General features: G+C 33.8%; 1 protein-coding gene across 2 annotated transcripts; it reads right to left on the reverse strand.

The window, feature by feature from the left end:
- Positions 1–1,022: 1,022 nt before the first annotated feature.
- LOC110637554 (chromatin-remodeling ATPase INO80) lies at positions 1,023–15,852 on the reverse strand. Of its 2 annotated transcripts, XM_021787730.2 has the most exons (23): positions 15,470–15,852; positions 15,129–15,216; positions 14,515–14,899; positions 13,980–14,412; positions 13,639–13,839; positions 13,389–13,499; positions 12,462–12,877; positions 12,239–12,347; positions 12,078–12,158; positions 11,821–11,993; positions 11,135–11,260; positions 10,195–10,356; positions 10,059–10,116; positions 8,420–8,650; positions 8,116–8,262; positions 7,404–7,958; positions 7,044–7,301; positions 6,665–6,772; positions 5,417–5,511; positions 5,139–5,295; positions 4,710–4,907; positions 4,334–4,486; positions 1,023–1,718 (listed from the first exon to the last, which is right to left on the reverse strand). In XM_021787730.2, the coding sequence occupies exons 1-23, from the start codon at positions 15,527–15,529 to the stop codon at positions 1,449–1,451; spliced, it is 4,575 nt and encodes a 1,524-aa protein (XP_021643422.2). In that variant the 5' UTR covers positions 15,530–15,852; the 3' UTR covers positions 1,023–1,448. The 2 variants fall into 2 exon arrangements, with proteins under 2 accessions (XP_021643422.2, XP_021643423.2); XM_021787731.2 differs by lacking the exon at positions 15,129–15,216 and having other exon boundaries at positions 15,470–15,841.
- Between the last annotated feature and the right edge of the window lie 1,053 nt (positions 15,853–16,905).

The raw sequence follows: 16,905 nt of genomic DNA on the forward strand, positions 1-16,905 counted from the left end.
TGACTGAATGTCGATGGTGCCTGTAAAGGGAATTTAGGTAGAAGTGGTGAGGGTGGTTTGTTAAGAGATGATGGTGGCAGGTGGCTTAAGAGTTTTGTTCTTCGTTTGGGTACCTATAACTCTATGCTTACTGAGATTTCTACTTTGCTTTTTGGTCTTCAATTGGCTTGGAATTCTGGGTATAGGAAAGTCGAGGTGGATACGGATTCATTGGCTACTATTCATTTAGTTTTGGGAAGCTCAGCTACTAATGCTCGTTATTCCTCTTTGTTGTTACAAATTCATAGATTATTAAAGCGATCTTGGCAGGTGATTTTATCTCATTGTTACTGTTAGGCCAATAAAGTGACATATGTTTTTGCAAATTTAACGGTGACTGTTGCAGACTATTATCAACTTCTGCAGGTCCCTCCTGCTATAGTTACTGATCTTCTGCATGAGGATGTGCAGAAGATAACCATGCCTCGCCTTATTCAGTCTAGTTAATTCTTCTGTTTATTGGGTGTGAACCCTTCTTTGTATCAAAAAAAATGAAAAAAATCTAAATGCAGGCTTTTAGCAAATAGAGCTCATAACTAATAGGCAGATGATAATATACTCATTTAATGATAACTGATTTAATTTTATTTTTTTATTTAAATTATATCACCTTTTTAAAAAGTTTTAATTATTAAATTGTATCTTTAAAATAATTTTTTATATCAAGAGATTATTTAAAATTATAATAAATAATAAATAAATGTAAAATATTATAAATATAATAATTATAATATTATTTTTATATATTTAAATAAAATAATTATATTTATAATAAATTAATAATTATATGACTATTTTAATAATAAGATAATACTCGGATATATTAACTATAATCTGCTACCAAACTAACAAGAGCTAACGGAGAACGTTGGCTGGTACTGCACCTGTTCATGGACTTTGACCCATTTGGCTCATAAAAATACTACATTTTTTTTGGGCAAGACATGATACTAGATTTTATGAAAAAAATAAAATAAATAATAAAAAAAAAAGTCTTGGCAGCTTGATATAGGTTGGGCACAAAATTTCTATTTCCACAAGGTATCCAGTAATAAATAATAAAGCCAAATTTCCCCAACCCACGGCTTCTGATTGTGGGCAGAGGTATGCTAGACCTGGAATATATACCAGCATAAATATGAAGTAAACACATCTACAAAATATGATCTTCGAACCAGTTAACCCAGAACCAAATATCGCCCTAACCCAAAAGCAAAAAATTTATGTACATGCCACAGCAGTGCTAAGCTTGCTTTCCCTGTATGCTGCTCCAGAATTATGCTTCGAAAACAAAAAAGCTAATAGTGGAAACCTGGTCCCTATTCTGAGATAAGTTGACCTGGCAGTCCACCCGTTAAACTACGCCTTGCTGCCCCATCAATGGGTCTAAGCTTTCTTTACTACATAATTTATGTATTTGTATGTGTAGAACCAAACTCATTCATAGGTGGATATTGAACCTGTGCCGAATCAACTACAGGTGTGACAGTAAATGCTGGTTCAAGATTTTCATTTACACTCTTCTTTGGCCTCTTTAGCCTCTTGGGTCTTTGTGATTGTGGATCAGCATTTGGCAAAGGATCATCCAATTCGTAGTCCATCAATCCGGAGTTTGGTTCGTTCATCTTTTGTGAATTTCTTGGATTTGGCAGAGTCTGCTTCTCAGAAGCAACTTTCCTCTGCACACAAGATGTTCTCATAAATAAAACTAAAACTGATAATTATTAATAATGTTTGCATAGAACCTAACTTTATGTTGAACCAAATCAAGAATATTCTTCAAAGGGTAAAGAGTACAAACCTCAGAACTCACTATTTGCCACAAGAATTAAATGTCCCAGAACAACGATGAAAAAAAATAATAATAACTTCTGTTGAATTGTCATACTCTATGGTGATACTGGGGGTAAAAATATTGAACAAGAAAAATAGGCCAGAGTTAGGATAAGCATTACAGCTCATCTTCTTGGCTCCTATATGAAAATTTTTAGCTGAGTTTCATATCATATAATTTTATTTTATTTATTTAAATCTCCTTTTCTGAGGGATGAATGTAATCTTTCTTCATGAGTGTGAATATAATTATAAGTTTTAATGGATTGAAAAAAAATAGTACTTCATCAACCGTGCAATGATACTTTCATTTTAGGATTAGTAACCAAACAAAACATGAAATTTAGCCAAAAATATTATTGTGGCCAGTTCTTTGAAGATGCATTGATACGGCAGATGGGCCTATTGCTACAATCATTCTGGCTGTGGCCACAATGTAATTTTTAGTATAAATGTTGTTTTCTTAGAATAATCCTCGTCTCTCTTTTCTCTCCTGCATTAATGGAATCCCCAATCCTCTCTCCCTCTCATATGAATGTCACTTTCTCATTTCATTTTTCATTACCGACTTCACTCATGAAGGTAATTCTAATGCCATTCCACTATCATTCACCAGCAACCACCACCATGCTAATCAGCATCAGCTTTGTCCCATCCCATCATTTAAGACAAAAATCAAGTTCAAGGCATCATGATAGTTATGCCTACTCTAATTCCTTAGGTCCAATCTATCCAAAGCTCTGTCCTTGCTACATGTATATCATAAATGTCTATGTTGCTGGGCATGAATGCAGACAAAGTTGTGAAGTTTCAAAGTAGAATCTCTAGGCAGCTTAGCAAGTTTTTGTTGTGTTGAATTTTGAATCATCCTCACACAATTACTCAATTTCACTCATAAAAGTGGAAATTGGGTCGAGTAAAAGTTGATTTAGGTCCAGGTCACTTCACGCACCGCTTTCAACAAGCCAGTTTTTTAGAGTTCATTTCAAATCATTTGGATTATTTTGGTCATTCTGTAAGTACTCTTGGATATTTTTTGCAATTATTAACTACTTTTTTAAAAAAAAAAAAAACCTATTTAATAATTCTGAATTTTTAGAATTTTTAATTTAAAATAAATTATTTTGGTTAATCTTGGGTTACTCAAGTTTAACCCTAAAATTTTCAGAACATTTTGCATTTGATGTAGATTCAAGTGGATTTTAACTTTTTCTAAATTAGTTTCCAGTCGAGTTAGCATGTTAGGTAAAAATTACTCAACTCTATCATTTTTCTCTAGGCAAATAGTTGCCCTTTTCTTTTTGGTCAAGTTTCAAATGAATTTTCCTTTCTAGTAAAAAATTTTTTTATAAAGAGTAAAATTTTATTAATCATTTTTGGATTACTATGTTGAGTCTTTGAATTTCCTTTCATACACTAGTTTGCTTCATTATTTTTATTTGAAACATTTTAGCTGCTGGTGAATTGAGGATGAACATAACAGAAAGCAAGAATAATTCAAGGTTAGTTGATGCAGTATTGAAAGATGATTAAACTTAGGAATTATATTCTTTGTAGAATTATGAAGTTAAAGAATTTCATTAGGCTTATGATTTCTTATTTATGGAATTATATGAGGTTTATTATTATTTTCCTTGTTTAAGTTTATGTAGAATTCTTAAATAGTATTGGTTTAGTATTTTATTGTTTCAGGATTTCTAATCCTAATTGCTAAACTCCATAAATAGGGCTTATGATCTCCACATATTTAAGATTTGATTATTATTATTATTAGGAATTAATAAGCGTTTTTGAGAATTTGTTTCTCCCTTTGAATTTTGAGAATTTGTATCTCTTGATTCTTATGTTCTTGTTCTCCATCATTACTTCATAATGAAAGTAAGAAAGATTAAAAGAATAAATTGGGACGTGTTTTAGAAAGCATAAAACATTGGTAAGGCTGTGGCCACAAAACTTTTGGTTGTGAAGGGTATGATGGCCTATGCTTAGTGTATTAGCTATAATTGAAACCATGGTCTAAAATCTTATTTTAGGTGATAATGATCATTAGAATAATACTATTCATCAGAGTTTTTTTTTTCCTTATTTTAATGCTCTGACCAATACACTTTGATTCGAGTAATATATAATCCGTATTAGGTTTGTTCATTTCCAAAAATAAAAAAGGACTCAGACCATTCAGATAATATTATTTGTCAAAAGAGTTTTTTTTTTTTTTTTTTTTTGATATAATGGATTTGCTATTAGTCAAATGTGGTTCCCATTCAAAGAATTGGCCACAATTGTATATTTAGACCAGTTTTTGTTTTTTTTTTTTTTTTCTTGCATTATGCCTATATTTCATTCATTTATCACGTCTTACAAGGACAAAATGGTCCAGTTGCTAAATATCTTGCAACAGGCAAATTGTGGAAAAAACAAATACATCTGAAAAAAGGTTTAAAATGAAAATATGAAATACCTTTTTGTTACTGGATTTTGCTTTCTCTGTATCCTGAGAATGCTCATGTCCAGTACCCTGAGCCTCACTTTCTGTCAAATCTTCCAAAGTTGCATCCCCTTCTGCATCAAGTCGTATGGCCTTTGTTGGCTTTTTCTTTTGTCTATCTTTGGCCTGACAAAAGATAATGGTAGAAAGGCATAAATATTTTGTAAGCGACTTTAAGGCTTCTTTTCTTGCTTTCTAGCTCTCACATTTTTCTCTCTTCCTTACTCCTGTCAATACTAGAAATTCACTGGTAGAAAAAGGGGCCAAAGGGGAAGTTGCACAGAAAAAATAAAATAACAGAAATTGATGGAAAAGGAAAATTAAGATAGAACCAGATTTAAAATCCCACCTGCACTGGAATTTCTCTCAACTTCTGCTCCAACTGGGCATCATCCAGAAGTAGTGATACAACATCCTCAGGGGCCAAAAGATCACCCTGAACATGACCACCTGTCATGACAAGCTGTTGGACAGTACTCTTCTGGCTTGCTCTTTGTAGAATCTTCTCTTCAACAGTTTCTTTACAAATAAGCCGGTAGACAGTAACCTACATCACCAAGAGTGCTTCACTCACTGAATCTAATACCATCTCAGATCACACTAAGCTGGGATTGTTTTTCATTTGACAAAGAAATTGTTTTGCATGTGTGCATGCACATGCATAAGCAGACATTTGAGCAAACGGATGCCATGTAAATAAGCAGTGATTTTGCAAAGGCTTTGAAACTATCCAAAATAAACTGAAAAATATGGAGATAATAATCAGGAGGGAACTAACATCTTTTGTCTGACCCAGCCGATGAGCTCTATCCATAGCCTGCAAATCTAATGTTGGATTCCAATCACTTTCATAAAAAATGACCGTATCAGCGGCGGTCAAGTTGATACCCAGTCCACCAGCTCTGGTGCTTAGTAAGAATACAAAAATATCACTCCTGCAACCCAAGAGAAAATTAGAATGATCGTCTCAAATAATTTTCAAATGAGTTGCTGAGAAAAGGAAATCAATTTTACAAATGATCTTCAAACAAACACTGCATATAAACAAATCACTACCTAAGCTGGAAGTCTCTGACCATGTCCCTTCGATCCATAATGGTGGAGGATCCATCAAGTCTAAGATATCTATATTTCCTATAATTCATGTAGTCCTGAAATTGTAAATGAATTAGCAACAAAACAAGCTTTCCACAGGAAATGACCAAGAACTAAAGTCAATATTGCTGTGAACAAAATTAGGAATCTACAATGCCTTCCTCTTTTCCAGTCTCTAATTTTTTTCATGAGATGCCTTGTTTTCTTGGCTCCTTAAAAAAAATATTTTACAATTTCTTTTTCTTTCCAGAAAACAAATACACTAATAAGAAAATAACCAATGAGGTTTTACTGTAGCTAAGGCCATGGGAATCTAAAGGTCCCAACATAGTTATTAGACCCGGCTTGGAGCTTGACTCAGCTGAGGAACCAGAACAACTGGTCATTGGTTCAACCAATGAATCACTAAAAAATTAATTAAATATATATTAATTAAATATCACACTGATAATATAAATAAATAAGTTTAATTAACTATTTTCTTTTAACTTCAAAATCAAACTTTTAACATTCATTAAGTAACCATGAATGAAGAAACAACAAAGCAACAACAGCAGATCTCATTTCAACCCATCCAAAGCCCTAGATGCCACCCTTAAGAAAAAGCATCAATCAAAATTTTGACCCCATCCTCTAGAAAAAAATACAGGGCAATGCACAAATGCCTCCTTCCCTCTCTTTCTCTCTCTCTCTCTCTCTCTCTCTCTCTCTCTCTCCATGGTGATTGAAGACAAAAATCCCCATGGCAAATGCATTAATTTGTAGCAGTAGCAAAAATTTTCAACACAACATTTTGGTTCATAAGGTACCCATTATTATTGATAATGGAGAGAGAGAAAGAGAGCATGAAAATGGCATGTGTTCAAGAGGGGAGAACTCGTGGAGAAGAGAAAGAAAAACAGAGAACTGGGGTTTGGCATAATTTTAGAGAACTTTTATAAAGGTATTTATGTCATTTCATTCAAATAGCTAATTTTTGAAACAATTGGAACTTTGTATATTGTGGCAACCTCGGGGATTTTGGTAATTTACCCTTTTATAAAATATTGCCTTTTGTCATCTAACTGAACATTACCTTTTGCTCTTTGCTTCTAAAAATAGCAAAAAGCAAGCAAATCAATTGGACAATTACAAACCATATCCTCTTTTCCTTCAAATAAAGTCAGTATACCATTTTATGATGTTTTCATTGTAATGGGGAAAAAGTACCTCAAGAATATTCAGCATTTTCGTCATTTGTGCAAACAATAGAACCCGGTGGTTTTCAGCTCGCAAGCGTTTCAACAATATATCAAGTGTTTGAAGCTTCCCAGAGTCCTATTTAGAAAATAAATGGAATCAAAATATAAGTATTCACGTGTGTGTGTGTGTGTGTGTGTGTGTGTGTGTGTGTGTGTGTGTCTGTATTGCGAAAATTATGGTTCTATTTGAGAGAGAGAAGAAAATGAGGGAGGAGGGGAAATGGGAAGTAGCCCACAACTTAGTTTCTCATCATGTGGACCCCACAATCCCATTTTCCCTCTCCCTCCACTTACCTTCCTCTCCCAAAAGAGTATAAGGGATACAAAAGAAACAAAGATCTTCATACCGTGAGTAACTTTGCTGGGTCAAAGCTTTGCATGGGAGGACAAGACCCAAATATCTTGTACGTCAACTGAAGAGCAGGTTGTGAAACTGGTAATTCAGAATCAATCTCTTGAACTAGAGGATGAGGGCCATCTGGTTTTCTGGGTCCATTAAACTCAGATGTACGTGCAAAACCAATTAACAACCTTTTAACCCAGGGTTGATGCAGCTCTTCATTCATTTTGTAAGCAAAATTCCTATCTGAGCATTGGGGGCAAATCTATGAGGAAGAGAAAAATCTAGATCAGTAACCTGCCATGAACTAACCAATTAAGTATTCCTCAATGATAAAGAAGAGAAATAATTTAAGAAATCCAGATACCGGAGGAGCTCTAGCTCGTGGGATGAATGTGTATGTCGAATGAAGAGGCTTGATGTTGGACAGAAGCCTGTCCTGATAAGAGGTGACTAAAGCCTCAAATGGACCATCAGCAGGCCCTGTTGGAAATCTTCTTCTTAAAACATTTGTCTCAGATCTAGATGGCATCAATAACATCCGCGTAACAGCCCTTACTTTTCCCCTATCAAGGTCATTATAGTGAAGGTCATTATCCATGTCTTCCATTAGCAAGTCCAAGATTGCATCCAAAAACTGACGGTCCCATCTCAAAATAGAAAATAATAGCCTCTCCATAAACGACCCAGTTGCCAGAAATGCAGCCTCTGCTGGTGACAAATCCATCAAATGTGTAAAACCAAATGTCCCACTCTTAACAAGCAAGCTATCGGAGTTTTTCTCTTGCGTGAATATAGACCGGTAGACATTTTCTGGGGAGAATATGTTAAAATGTTTCTGAAATAATTCTTTGCAAACACCAAGCCTAACCGCTGAACAATGTGCTTCAGTGCTTGTCTGGCTGTGCATTAGTTTTGGTATCTGGGGAGAAATGTTTTCAGCATGAAAATCAAACTACAGATTTATGTGCTTGAATAGACAATACTTGTGAAAGTGGGAAGCCTTTTTTTTTCTTATACAATGTCCGTGCAAAATAGAACTTCCTTTTAAGTTAAAATAGAACAGCTAAAGAAAATACCTTGTATGAAATAGGATTTTGACTTCCAGAATAGTGTATATCCTCCAAATCCCCAAAGGGAGGGGGAAGAAGAGAATTTGGTATCTCTCCAAAATAGAGATAGGTGTTTCCCTCATTCCTTTCAAATAACTCAGGATGATTACATACCTACAATAAAAAAATAATAATAGTAGTATAGGAAAAATTAAAAATTAATATGACATGCACGTAAATCACGAGTCTTTTATCGAACATAATTATACTATAGTTCAGATGAAAAGCGTAGAAGTAGAGTGCAAGAAAAGCCAATTAAAATATAACCTACCTTCCTCAACTGAATGACTATATTCATTAGATTCATAATTTTCTTCTCATTAAGATGTCCTCGATTCCCGTCAAACAGCTCGGCAAGAGATATCTTGTTCTTGATGGCTTGATAGAAAGCTTGCTGCCGAGAGCTTAACTTGCAGTGTACTGTAACCTCTTTTTTCTTGGTCAGCTCTGAAATCACATCTTTTTTTACTCTTCGTAGCATAAAAGGCTTCAAAATTGCATGCTGTCAAAGCAATGAAAACCAACAAGATTCAGATCCCAACGGTACAGGCAGCAGTATAAGTTCAGAACAGTTATAGGAATAGCAGAAAAATCCAGTAGATGCTAATTAGTGTATTTGTTTTTATATGAGAAAATTAAGTCAAGTGAAACCCATTCAATGAGGAGATGAATCCTTCTAGTCGGTAAATGTATAAGATGTAGATGATAGCTAATAAATTCCATTAGTATGAAAGGAACGCATTGAAATCAAACGATAGTTGAGACAACAAATTGAATCACATTTATGCCCTACAATCTTCTTGACATACCAGCTGGCTAATACATGATTTGTGGTTTGAACATTGACAAACATAAATTTAGAGGTGGAAAATTCGGACCAAAATCTACCAACCTACTTTAATCTGCTTAAGAATAGGGTTAAGATTCTGCTTCTTTAAAGCTAAAACTTCTTAAAAAATAGGTTGGGCCATGTGAACATTAGGTCAACTTCAAGCAACCACCTTTTCTTTTCACTCATGACCTCTGGGTCAGCTTTAAATGCTTTTGCTTCTCATCAGTTCAACACTTTTAGAATAAATACATTACCACTTGGTTCTCATTCATAATGAGTGAACAAACTATACTCCAATCTGCTGGAGAGAAATCACGTGGTATTCCAACAAGAACTCACCAGATCCATATAAATAATATAAATGGCTTATGGTTCTTATTAATGAATTGCCAAATTTTATCCAAAAAATAATAACAAATGAGACTCAACTGAACCCATTCAACAATGGAGAAATAGCACACATAATAGTAGAATTCACAAAAACAGACTCAATTTAATTTAGTGATTGAAAGAAAAATAAATGTAACTTGATTTTCATTACTTTAATTAATGTGATAGTGTTGCCTGGCTTCCCATGTCAACACTTATCTCAGCATAAATAGCACACTTCAAACAGTAAATGGTTCAATATTATGCCATCTAAGTTTTTACTTATTACTTCTGATCCCTTGAAATTCTAAATAGAAAAATTATAGTATTTATTAGAAACTTTTTAAAATCAATGTTTAGAGACTAAATTGAATTGAGAATTTAATTCAACAAAGTTATTCATTTATTTAACTAATTAATTAATTTCCAATCATATCTTCCAAATGTGGACAACCCCAAATTTTTTTGGGATAAAGGCTTAGTTGAGTTGAGTTGTGGACAAAATGATGAGATAACCACAAAGCTCTGGTGGATGGCTATAACTAATGCAAGAGTGCAAAGAACAAATTCTAGCTTGGAAAGGGTAAACAAAAGAAAAATATACAGATAAGAATCTGAAAGAAAAGTATTAACACCCCTTAAACTTTAGGTGTAATTAACAATTTATGAATCATGCTAGCAATGTAGCTCTCATTATAAGTATACTTACCAACCGATTAAGCTGATGCTCATTCAAAGTGCCCCCATGCTCTGCGTGATTTTCAATTCTGATAACACAAGACAAAAGGTTACATTTAGGTTCTTAATGTTTCAGAAAAATCATAGACCTTGAAAGGGACACATACCCTTTGGAAAACCACTCATTGAACTGTTCATGGCTGTCAAATAATGTTGGCATAATGAAATGTAGAAGGGCCCACAACTCAGCCATATTATTTTGGATTGGTGTACCAGTAAGAAGCAAGCGGTTACGACAATTGAAACTGAGCAGTGTCTTCCATCTTATACTGCCAAAAGTCACCAATTGGTTCATATGAGAATATAAAGGAATTAAACAAGTAAATATCTGTGCAAGCCCATACACGTCTCCAGTCCACTCCATCACATGAACTTACATGCATATCTTTTCTGAGATAATTTATAATGCAGTTTGAGAAGATTTTGTGCAACACTGAACTACCAAGTGATATAGCAAAGATTTCAATACTGATATTTAAACAATAAAAAGTTTCTGGACAACAGGTTTTCTTTTCTTTCCAATTTCCTCATTTTTGCATTCTTTGCACATAAGTACTCATATGCAATGACTATTTAGTGAGGCATTACTAAGGCACAATGAACTTTGCAAACCAAGACAACAAAGGAAAATTTTTTTTTTAAAAAAAAAAAAAAAAAAAAAAAAAAAAAAAGAAACAAAGGATGGTTTGTTTCTGCCTACAATTTCTTAGATTGACACTTGGATATCTTTTGGGATGGAGATGGTAAGTCTTGCAGGGTTTCTCCTCATAGGCTAAGTTATAAAGCTTGCTTTAGGTGGTCATCATACCTTTTAAGAACATGCCAGTTGTCTAACTGTCCATAATTAATTGATTCTAGTAACGAATATGAAATTGAAACTATTATTGATTGTGAGAATATTTTTGTGAAAAGCACATTCATTCACACAGGTTTTCAGTTAGAAGTGAAAATCTGTAAGGAAAAAGGGTTTTGCTAGAATAGGCAATAATGAGATCACTGTTTTAGTAAATGATCATAAATCAACAACTTTAAAGATAGAGTTAAAACCTGCTGGAACTTTTTATAGCCTGGGCTTCATCCAACACCATGTATTGCCATTTCACACGCTGGAAATACTTCTGATCAGACACTAGCAGTTGATAGCTGGTAATGAGAATGTGAAATCCAGCCTCCCTGGCAAAAGAAAATGTTTGATGAACATTAATCATAATAAAGCAAGACAAAAGCATTCAAGAATCACCGACTGAAGTGCTGGGTCAAGAACCAAAACAAGGGCAAAGAGTACTCACAGGACTAATTTGAAAGACATTGGTCAATAACTGATCAGAAATGATGCTAACATGCATATTTGTTCCATCTTTTATTTGATAAAAATTATTACCTTCCAAATTGTTTATCACTCAAAAAGGCATAACATCACTTGATTCACTTCCTGAATGCAGCCAACAACCCACTGGTTTTGACATGTTTGAAATATGTACAAAGAATACTGTTACTTTAACAATTGTTCCCATTTCAGACGTACCAGTTTATTTCTTCACAAATTGGTCAAATAAAAAAACACAAAACAGTTTCTATTCCTAATCACAAACTGAACAATTTTCAATCCAGAAAAGAAAATTATGACATAAATAGCACTTAAAAAAAATAAATAAATAACTATTCCCCAACCATATATCGTGATCAGGTTGACAAAGAATGCTAGTTATAGAACAATGTCAAAAGGAAATTACCTTCTGTAAAGACGCTTAGGATTGATGTTTTTCCGTAGTATCGTTCGCTCTTGAATGCCACCCCAATAAGGAAGGGTTTTCAAGTCAGGACAGAAACGGCTAATTTCATCAGCCCAGTTATTCAAGACAGAAGCAGGTGCAACAACAAGAAATGGCCCCCATATATTTTTCTCCTGAGTAAGACAATCAATTCATCTTACTACAAGTCAAATATAACTAAAAACATATAGACATTAAACAGAAACTAGAATAATTACCTCAGCCAAATGAGCCAAGAATGCCATAGCTTGGATAGTCTTTCCAAGGCCCATTTCATCAGCAAGTATACCATTTAAACCCTGAAAGACAAAGAGGAGGTTTTATATAAGGAATCCAACAAAGCATTTATCAAGTCTTCATGTAAAGAGTTCCATACAACCTGCTCATAACAATTAACCAGCCACTGAAGACCCTTCAGTTGATATTCTTTAAGGCTACCTTTAAACAACTCTGGTGTCTGAACAGTTGATGTAACAGGCATGGTGGAGCTGCAAAAATGGTGATAGTAAGTTAAAATTCGTGTCAAAAAGAATTGAAATGAAAATTTTTCTGCAGCAGCTTTATTTTACACACAAGAGAAAGCAACTAAAAGGAAAACATACGGGTTATGGAGATCTATGTTACTGGATCCAGCAACTGAGGCATCAATGTCAGCAGCTTGACGCAGCTTTGAGCACTCATTATCAAAAGCACTTGTTAACTTTTTCTGCTTAGAGACTGCATCTTGAGCAGCTTTCAGAGCCTCTTTTCTCAATTCAGCATCCTCAGGGTCTTCTTCATCACCAAGTCCTGTTCCAGAAGTGCTCAAAAGCATTTCTTCTTCATCTAATTTCTCATCTTCCACAGGCAAAGCTTCAGAAGGCTGTGAATTAGGCTTATTTTGCATGAAGTGACTGTAAAGTTCAGTTTGCTGAATGAGAAAATTAAGCCTTTGTTGCTGTCTCTTTGCTTCTCGAAGCTCCTGTTCACGCTTCAAAGCTTCTGCAGCTTCTCTCTCCTCCTTTTTCCTCACTTCTGCCTGCAAGTAAAGGGATCCAATATTTCAGAATTCCTAGGTTCAAAGCTATTGTGTAAATAACAAATAAAACAGAGAGATACTAAAACCAATTTAACAAAATTAGCATTTCACTTGTCAGTTTTGAATTTCATACTCCAGATAAATATTGATTAATCTGCATGGAATTTATGTACATTTGCATGTCTGTATCTGTGTAGTGACTCATCACAAGCCATTGCAAATAAAGTCTCCAGATTAATTATTAGGTTGGATACACACATTACCTAGGACCCAAGTCCTAATGAGCAATAATTCAGGTTGCATGTGCATTAACTCTCAAAACCATCAAGTAAATAGAAAAAGCAAGTCTTTCTTAGAGTACATGTGCAAATTGTATCCGAACATAACAACAGAAAGTTTAGATATAGGAAGGAAAGGAAAGAGTTATTGGCCACAGAGAAATATTTATGTTCCCTTAAGCATTTTAAACTACAATCAAACAAAGTCTCAGATTAATTATTAAGAAAGTTACCATCTCCTTATCCACTCGCTTCCAAAATAGCAGCATATCTCTAGCCAACTTCCTAGTGCGAATTGCAGCACCCCTCATCAGTTTGAGTGATCTACTAACCTTCAATTTTACCTGGAACATAACACATAAACCACCAGTAGAACATTTAGGACATAATACTGTAAAAGCTGGAATACGAAGATCAGATATCAACAGATTACTTTTTACAATAGACACAAATTATGAATTGCAAACAGCACAATATACCTACCTCTCTTTGACAGTTCTCTGAGAACCTCTTCGCATCAATCAGTTGCTTCCTATGGAAAGTAGTGAAAATTCTATGATGCTTTGGTACGTCTCTTCTTACAATGTTCACCCAAACCTTACCAATCTTCTCCATTTCCTCCCTCTCAATGACGGCAGGGTCTTTTTTTACCTTTGGCTTCTTGGGTAGACTTCGCTCTATGATCTGCATCTCAGGAAAAGAATGTATGGATGAATAAAAGAATTACATCACCAGCTTCACTTTGAATTTGAAAGAATAATAATGAAAATTAAAAAGAAAAAAAAATGATAAATAAGTACTGGTAGTTCAAAGGGGACACGGACCTCGTACGTATCTCCTTTCTCCAAAACCTTCACATAGTAAACCTGCAACACACCACCCTCGGACAAAATAGACCGTTGTATATTTCCAGCTGCTCCTTCTGGGATGGAGGAATTCAAAGCAGCATCAGATATTTTCAGACTGAACTTCTGGGCGGAGTTAGAAGCTGCCATTGCCTTCAATCTTGCCTGAAGTGATTCGTACTGGGACTGGGGCTCCCCCATCGCTGCTCTGCTTCTAGGTCCAAACCTTTTATCATTAGACATCATTTCCGCCAATGACCCTAAATCCAGGGTTCCCTTCAAGTAAAATTCCTCTACCCTGATGTCTGAGAAGCTTGGCAAGTTCAATGATGCTGCCAACTTATCATAAGAGGGAGGTATCCTATAAGTGACACCCTCACCAATATCCAAATAAGCAGGTTCATACGATATTCTGCAAATATTGGGGGAAAATATCCATTCAATGTCTTATAAGAAAGAGAAAGCAAGCATGTATTAAAAAATTTTATTATAACGCCATTCTGCTAAAACATACTTCGGTGTATGGTCTGGTTCAACATAGTCTCCACGCTTTTGGGGTGTAACATCATTGAGCCATTCTGATGTGGTTTCCATATCATACAACCCTCCTCGCAGCTCATTACCCAACTTCCTGGTCTTTGAACTACCCATACTGGTCCTTGGAACGTGAATCCCCATCCGTGTCAAAGCTGGTGCAGGACTTGATGAATCCTTAAACCTCCTTTTGTACTTCTGAATGTGCTCTCCCAGCATTGATCGATATCGCTCCTCCGTGATGTGTGTACCGTAGTATCCGTCTCCCTCCTCTCTGTCACTGTTATTAGACCGCTTCTTTCTCTTAGCTAAACTCAAATCCCTCTCCGAAATAGTCCCATTACCATAATTTTCCATTGCACCACCTACATAGAACCAACCAAAGTGCACAAACAATTCATTCACATACATATTACACTCCTTCCAAGTATACTATAATCTAACTCCAAAAATTTATATTCCAATAATACAGTAAGTGTCTATACGAAGAGAGTATAAATTGGACAATTATAGATCATAGAGAAGTGCAAAATCCCAATGGGTTCATGTAATCTCAAGTGGAAAAGGAAAAAAAAAATCAAATGCAATGAGTACCTTGGCTACCTCTGCTCTCATCCTGACTACTATTCCCATAATAATCAAAGTCATCATCCGGTTGTGGAACTTTGAAGTTCATCAAAGACTAAAAGCAAAACAAGAATAAAAAAAAACAAAAGTAACCCACAATGAAATCCACATACTCGGAAATACATAAACCCAGAAACACAGGAAAAAAAAAACACAATTCATCGAAATTAACCATACACAGCTAAAAAATTGAATAAACCGAATAAAAAATCCCAATTTGTTTACACATTTGCCCAAATTTCAAAGGACATGCTAGACAGAAATTCAAGAAAATTTAAAATTAAACGAAATTGAGAACACCAAAATACCTCAAGATTAAAGAGATTGGAATAAGAGAGTGAGTCCTTGGCTTGCCTCCTGTGCTCCATGACGCAGAGACCGCGGAGAAAATCTTAAGAAGCAAAACCCTAGGATTTTGAAAAGCATGGAGAGAAGCCAAGGCAGTGAGGGAAAAAGAAAAACAATAATTAGAAACCCTAAGGATATTGCGAGAGAAAAGAGGAGAGGAAGGTTAGTGTGCGTAGGATAAGGGGAGTTGAGAGAGAAAGAGAAGGACCGAAGGAGACACAGACGGTGTAGGAAGCATCGGGAGGTGTTAACGTGCGCCGGTTGGGCGCCATTTTGTTAACATGCACTGTTTTTTCTTTTATGAGTGTTGTGTGTTTCGTTTCTGATTTTTGCTGTGTATCAATTTTTTCCTGTACAATATTAATGCGAAAGCCCAGCTTACCAATCACATAAATTATTAAAAATACGAGTCTATAAAATGAATTAAAAATATATAAATGTTAAAAGTAAACTTATATTAATATCCAAATATTTAAAAAAACATTATAATAAAAAGTAAAATCAAATATTAAAATCAAATCATTTTAAATACGATATCATCGATTAATACAGTTTATTATTCTTAAATTCACAATATTTAATGTTAATTGTAAAAATTTTGATTATTGAATAAGTAATGAAATAATATCTTTAGAGTTTATTTAAATAATATTATGTTAATTATATATAAATAGGTTTAGAATATATTTAAGTATATAATGTTGTAACAATGATGTAAAATTCTATCTAAAAATCAATGCACGTTTAAAATGGTAATAATAATATAAAGTTTGTATTTATTATTTAATCAATGTGAAATAAATTATAATAAGTAATTTTTTATAAAAAGATAAAGATGTTTCATTAATAGAAATAATATACAAAAGTAAATCTTCGTATAATATTTTTTACATAAATGAAATTATAAAAAAATAATATAATAAATTTTTAAATAACATATTTAATCACAAAGGCATTGAAATTTTTTTTAAATAATCATTTAAATCATAAAAATTAACAAAATAATATTTTTTTCCTTAAAAAATAATCTCGATTGCCTCATAATTTATGATTTTACAGGTGTGCCAGCTACACAAAATTAGTTAAATTAATTTTAAATAATTTTAAAAGAAAATTAATTTAACTAATTTTGGGCCTGAAAATAAAAAATTACTTTTTTATTGTAAACAAATATATATCAACAATAGTGATAATTAAAAGAAAATTAAAAAAATAAATAATTAGCACAAAAAAAGTTAAGACTACATTTGGTAAAGCGTAATGAAATACAATGTAATTAATTATATAATGCAATCAAAATTATTATGTAATCTAATATAATTATTATTATATTCTTTTGTTTTATTGCAAACTAAAAATTTAAGTAGTATAATGTAATGATAATTTTTATTTTAAT

The sequence above is a fragment of the Hevea brasiliensis genome, chromosome 3, assembly GCF_030052815.1.
Source record: "Hevea brasiliensis isolate MT/VB/25A 57/8 chromosome 3, ASM3005281v1, whole genome shotgun sequence".
Taxonomy (NCBI): domain Eukaryota; kingdom Viridiplantae; phylum Streptophyta; class Magnoliopsida; order Malpighiales; family Euphorbiaceae; genus Hevea; species Hevea brasiliensis.

What these genes read in the sequence shown, in the direction of transcription:
- LOC110637554 (XM_021787730.2), bottom strand. Translation starts at nt 15,529, where the DNA reads ATGGAGCACAGGAGGCAAGCCAAGGACTCACTCTCTTATTCCAATCTC. An exon ending in TGGTTAATTGTTATGAGCAG is followed by an intron (nt 12,159 to 12,238) that starts GTTGTATGGAAC and finishes TTTGTCTTTCAG; the next exon opens with GGTTTAAATGGTATACTTGC. An exon ending in TAGTCATTCAGTTGAGGAAG is followed by an intron (nt 8,263 to 8,419) that starts GTAGGTTATATT and finishes TTTTTATTGTAG; the next exon opens with GTATGTAATCATCCTGAGTT.